This window comes from Macrobrachium nipponense, chromosome 8, assembly GCF_015104395.2.
Source record: "Macrobrachium nipponense isolate FS-2020 chromosome 8, ASM1510439v2, whole genome shotgun sequence".
Taxonomy (NCBI): Eukaryota; Metazoa; Arthropoda; class Malacostraca; order Decapoda; family Palaemonidae; genus Macrobrachium; species Macrobrachium nipponense.
Genome location: NC_087203.1, coordinates 59,478,325 through 59,484,774, shown reverse-complemented (window position 1 = coordinate 59,484,774; position 6,450 = coordinate 59,478,325). Strand labels below are relative to the sequence as shown.

Here is a 6,450-nt window from a genome sequence, read left to right as displayed (position 1 = left end):
GATTCCTGCAACTCTGCGAGCTTTTTCTTCAGGTGTTCATTCTCCTCTTCAGCAGAGTCGCAGTCTTTACCTCGCTTTTCAACGTTGTGTAACTGATCGAGTAAGTATTCATTCGTCTGTATTAGAGCTGCTTCGTTGAAATTCACGTCGCCGATCTCTTCCAGGAGGAAAAGGTTCTCCTCCTGAACGTCTGTCCAGTCCTCCTTCAAGAGAGAGATCATTTCGGTGGCGTAGAACAGGTCGTCTTCGGCGTCCATCCTGGCAGTTGCAGCAGCATCTTGAGCAATCTCGAGAGCCTTCTGGCCTCCAATGCACTGATGTGCACGGCCAAGAAGTCCTCCCAGAACAAGAGCTGCTGCGTTATTACCAATAAATAACTCCGTGAGTTAGGATTCCATTTATAACAGGTAGTATCACTGATCCGGTAGGGATCAGAGCCAATAAGTTCTTCATAACAATGTTAACTGTACCAAGAGCAAACATGGTTGCCTTTCTTCCACCCGATCAAAACGTCAGAACTAGAAAATGCCGCTAGAGCTCCAAGAATTCCCCAGATCCTCATTTCGGCTTCCATGTCTTTTTTTTCAGATTCCTGGCGGAGCCTTCTTTTGGGAGGAATTGGAGGGACTGAAGGCTCCTGAAGACCTCGACGGCTTCAGCAGAAATCATGCAAATGGAGACGACTTGAAAAGGGAGTCAATAAATGATGTCTCCGTCGGGAAAGGAACTGAAAAATCAGCTGGAAATTTTGATATTTCAGTCACAGATGATTATAGCACAAAAACATTGATTTTAAAGGCTTAAGAATGAAAGAAAAAGGGGATTTTAAGCTTATTTGATGAGGGAAGCGTGAAATTCTTTAGTTCACACAAATATAATGTATATATATATATATATATATATATATATATATATATATATATATATATATATATATATATATATATATATATATTTGCAACCATACATTTTGGATACTTTCGTCAGTGTCTCTGATCACTGTTAATACAAGTTACCGAGAGAGAGAGAGAGAGAGAGAGAGAGAGAGAGAGAGATTAGGATGCAGTTTCATCAGAATTATAGTAATTTATTTATTCATTTTATAAAATTGTAGTCAGCAACACCTTCAAATAGGGTTGAATGTTGAACTCGTAACCGCCCCCCCCCCCCCCCCCCCCAAACCCCCCCCCCCCCCCACCCCCCCCTACCACCCCTAACCCCAATTTTCTAACCCCAAGTTTTCGGTTTTTAAGGCAGCACTTTTACAGCCTTTTCAACAGCGTTTTAACAGCATCTTTTAACAGCACCTTCAAACAGCGTTTTAACAGCACTTCCAAGAGCATTTTTAACAGCATCTTTTAACAGCACCTTTAAACAGCGTTTTAACTGTATCTTTTAACAGCACTTCCAAGAACATTTTTAACAGGATCTTTTAACAGCACTTCCAAGAGCGTTTCAAACAATCTTTTAACAGTACTTCCAAGAGCATTTTCAACAGCATCTTTTAACAGTACTTCCAAGAGCGTTTTTAACAGCTTCTTTTAGCAGCACTTCCAAGAGCGTTTTTCACAGCATCTTTTAACAGCACTTCCAAGAGCATTTAACGCATCTTTAAATAGTGTTTTTGACAGCATCTTTTAACAGCACCTCCAAGAGCGTTTTCAACAGCATCTTCAGATAGCATTTTTAACAGCATCTTTTAACAGCACCTCCAAGAGCGTTTTTAGTAGCATCTTTTAACAGCATCTTCAAACAGCGTTTTTTGCAGCATCTTATAACAGCACTTCCAAGAGCATTTTTAACAGCACCTTCAAAAAGCGTTTTTAACAGCATCTATTAACAGCACCTCCAAGAGTGTTTTTAACAGCATCTATATATATATATACATATGTATGTGTGTGTGTTTATGTTAATGTGTGTGCTCGTGTGTGTTTATGAAATAAAGGACGTTCCTTGAAGTAGAGTACACTGATGAAAATTAGTCTATATTCCAGATGTGCAAGTTTCTTTTGAGAGCATTTTTCATATATATATATATATATAATATATATATATATATATATATATATACATATACATATATATATATATATATATATATATATATATATATATATATATATATAATATATATATATATCATTCGAGCTACAAATATCCTTTAATATCTAATTTGCTCTACCTCAGAATTGATATATTTTCATATATGTATCGAAGGGGAATTTTTTGGTTGATAATTTAATTTCGGTCATGGGATCGAACCACCAGTCCTGCGGACAGCACGAAATTAGGACCGACGTTGACATTTACCGATTGGCTAGCAGTGAGGCTATAAGTTCATACCGATTCTGACCTTCTTACAAATCACCGTCGAACTCGGTTATTTTTCGTAATTAGAATCGATATGAAACCCCCTCTACCATGTTAGCCAATTCAAACGTTTGACGCACATAGCCATATCTGAATAATTATCACATCACCGTGATTCCTATAAATCATTCGAGCTACAAATATCCTTTAATATTAAAGGACATTTGTAGCTCGGTGATGTGATTATTTATATATATCATATATATATATATATATATATATATATATATATATATATATATATATATATATATATATATATCCGTATATATATATATACACATATATATATATATATATATATATATATATATATATATATATGTATATATATATATATATATATATATATATATATATATGTATGTATGTATGTATGTGTGTGTGTTTAAAAAATCACAGTGGATGCACGTCACTTCATTAAACAAGCGAATACCACAGGAAAAGGATAGCCAGAAATCCAAGTGCTTTCGTCTTTACTAAGACAGTGTCAAGGAACGAATGGAATGCAGCTGGAAAGTTATCAGGTAAACAAAAAGATCAAGAATACCAGATGGTTAATTGTCAAAAGGGTAAAAATCAAAGAGATAACCAAGGATTATCGGATATTTCATGATCACAAACTTAAACATAGATTTAACCCTAACAGAAACTCTGTCATTAATATCTGCAAGCAGGCCAATTCTCCACCTTCTGTAGAGTTCCCACGAAATTTTGGTGCTCGTACTGACAAATATAAATTGGTTGGGTTTGCTGATAGTAGTAAGGTTCTGTTTGGCACTGCAGTGTATCTGTATAACATAAATACAAATAAGATCTACTTTATTTTAGCAAGAAATAAACTGGTGAGTAAACGATTGGAGTCAAAATCCATACCAAGCTTGGAATTGCAAGCTCTTGCATTAACCGTTGAAACTATAAAGGATTTGAAGAATGAACTTTCAGGATTAGGTTACATTGATCCTATTGAGATAGTTGGATGTGAATTCTACTTTGATAGTTTGGTGGAACTGATCTGGCTGCAGTCTTACGCCTTGAAACTTGACAAACTACAAAAAAAGCAACCCTTTGTACTCGATAGGTTAGAGTATATCAATAAGCTGTGTGAGGATTCTTGTATGAAATTTTCTTTTGTGTCTGGAGAAGATAATCCAGCAGACTGCATCACCAGACCTTTATCCTTTAGGAAGCTGATGAAAACAAAGTGGAGACAATTGTGGTAGTGCTTGTTCACCTCCGCATGTGGGCTCGGAACATCTTTTCTCATTTAATAGGGTTTCTAGTTTTGAGAAGGTTGTGAGAGTACATGCGGTGATGCTCAGGTTCTGCAGCATTTTGAAATCTAAGTTTAAAAGTAAACATCCAGCTCTAGATCATTTTGAAGTTGAAGATGAAGGCTTTAACTTTTATGATGAAGCTTGTAGGCAGATTATAATCAGGGATCAACATATTCACTTCCCAGATGTCTTTGATTATTTTCACTCAAAATGGAAGCAGTTGAAGAATCTGCCTAACATTGTTGCACAGTTGAACTTGTTTCTTGATTCGGATGGCATGGTGAGGGTAAAGAGTAAATGCCAAAGATTGAAGGAAGTCCAACATCTTAACAAATTCAACTATCCTTTACTAATATCGAAGGACAGTATATTGGTTCCTCTGATTATAAGAGAATTGCACGTGAAGCTCTCACATGCTCGTTGTTATCCTTTGTTGGCGGAACTTAGAAGAAACTTTTGGATTACCCATATATACTCGGCTGTAAAGAAAGTTCTGTCAAACTGCATTACTTGTAAGAGAGTAAATGAGAGGGTAATTAAACTAAATCAAAGTCATTACCCAGAGTTCAGGATTAATCCTGAAAACATACCGTACAGGCAGATTTTTATTGATCATATGGGTCCAATTAGAATAAAGAATGATCAAGGAAATACTGTCAAGGTATGGTTGCTATGTATTACGTGTCTGTGGTCTCGGGCTATTAACTTGAAAATTTGTATGGATTTAACTTCAGAGGAATTTATTAGAGCATTACAACTTCATACATATGAATTTGGTATTCCCTCCTTATATCTGTCTGATTTGGGATCGCAATTCGTTGCTGGTGCAAATCAGATCTCTAGTTTCTTCAGCGATTACGAGACAAATGCATATTTACAGGAACATGGAATTAAATCTTTTAAATTTGAGCAATATTACAAATGATGTAATCAACTCGGCTCGTTAGTAGTCTTGTGTGAAACTAACCAAGCGCTTATTATTTGGAGCAATACGCAATAATGTTCTTCCCCTTCGGGATTTTGATTTTATTGTTCACAAAACTATACATTTGGTGAACAGAAGGCCAATTTCATTTAAAGAGTCTCTTAGGGACTCTTCAGGAGAGAGCATTCCAGAAATCATTACCCTGGAGATGTTGATTCATGGCAGAGAATTGGTTTCCATCAATATAATCCCTCAACTACAAGGCCCAACAGATCCCAATCCAGAATTCAGTGCAGATCAGATTCCTTCATCATTACTGAAACTACAAAATATACGACATAATCTCATTAAAATATACAATGAAGAATTTGTTGGGAATCTGATATATCAAGCCGTGAATAGCAAAGACCGATACAAGCCCGTTCAACGTAAAGAACTTAAAGTTGGAGATATAGCACTTTTGAAGGAACCTTTAGCTAAACCCTGTAATTATCCAATGGGACGCATTAAGGAAATTGTAACAAATATAAACAATAGTTACGGCTATGAAAGTCTTTAAAGGGAAAACTGGAGAAATATCAAAACGGCACTCTAGTTCTATAGTTCCTCTTTTGTCAGTCCCAGGCGATGATGAGAAGCAAGGTGTACCAGACACTTAGAATGTTGATATTGTATTATCACGTGTGAGGTTTATACAGATTTTAATGATAAGGTAACTTATTAAATTGGTATTTCTACAGAAGCAATCCGCGGTGGCCTAGACTATGGCAATTGACGTTTTCCTATGTTATTTTACTTACTGAACAAAAATTTAAAGTAATATTTATTCGGACGACTGTAATTAACCCCCAGGGGCCAGAACGAAAAACTGCGAAATACGTAGGACGCCCCAATCCCTAGTGGATGTCGTATCCGCGGTTACGTTCCTTGCAGTTCGTGCAGAACTATTCTTTAGAATTACCCTGCAAGAAACGTAACCGCGGATACGACATCTACCACTGGGGCGTTCAATGTTCAATATATCATACATATATATATATATATAATATATATATATATATATATATATATATATATATATATATATATATATATTTGTGTGTGTGTATTAAATATTTATACATATACATAAACAGAACCTTCTAAACGAATCACTGTTTGTGTAAGTGCATCAACGTACACTTAAGTTTATTTACCAGCAATGCATCAATTGCAGCTATTCATCTCCCCAAAGTAAAGAAGAAAGCTAACAGATTCTGAAAACTTAAATAGGTAACGGGTTGCAATGAGGCATGAAAGCTAACAGACCAGCAATGAATAGATGTTAGGTCATAAACTGACCCAAAATCCAACAGGCTAAGTATAAATAAGTAATGGGTCACAACGACACAGAAATCGAACATATAAAATACAAACTAACAAAACGCAGTAGCATGTTTAGTGGATTTCATTAAATTGGCTAAAAATGTTAATGTTTTTCATTATGTAAATAAAAAATGCTATTGCAGTAGCATTTTTAAGTTACCTAATAAAGGCAGTAGCATTTTTAGCTTACCCAGTAAAAAGAGCAGTAGCAATTTTAGTTGACCTAATGAAAAAGCAGTAGCAATTTTGTCAACCTAATGGAAAAGCAATAGCATTTTCAGTTAACCTTAGAATAAGTTAGTAGCCTTTTTAATTTACCTGATAAAATAGCCATGGAATGTAATTTTTAGTTGAATTTAATGCTTGTCGTAAACAAGTGAGTTTTACACCCGAAAGATTTCCTTGTCAACCAAATATGAGTCATTTCTTTATTTTCAGCGAGATGAAAATCTTTGGAATGTGATGGGTAGCCAAAGTGAAGTTTTTGATTGATTTATTTGTTTATTTATTTTT

General features: G+C 35.3%; 1 protein-coding gene across 1 annotated transcript in view; it reads right to left on the bottom strand.

The window, feature by feature from the left end:
* LOC135223108 (uncharacterized) overlaps positions 1–257 on the bottom strand; it is a 1,221-nt gene extending 964 nt beyond the window's left edge. The window contains exon 1 of the mRNA XM_064261613.1: positions 1–257. This exon is cut by the window's left edge and continues 964 nt beyond it. Coding sequence (XP_064117683.1) covers positions 1–257 — 257 coding nt within the window.
* Positions 258–6,450: the final 6,193 nt, after the last annotated feature.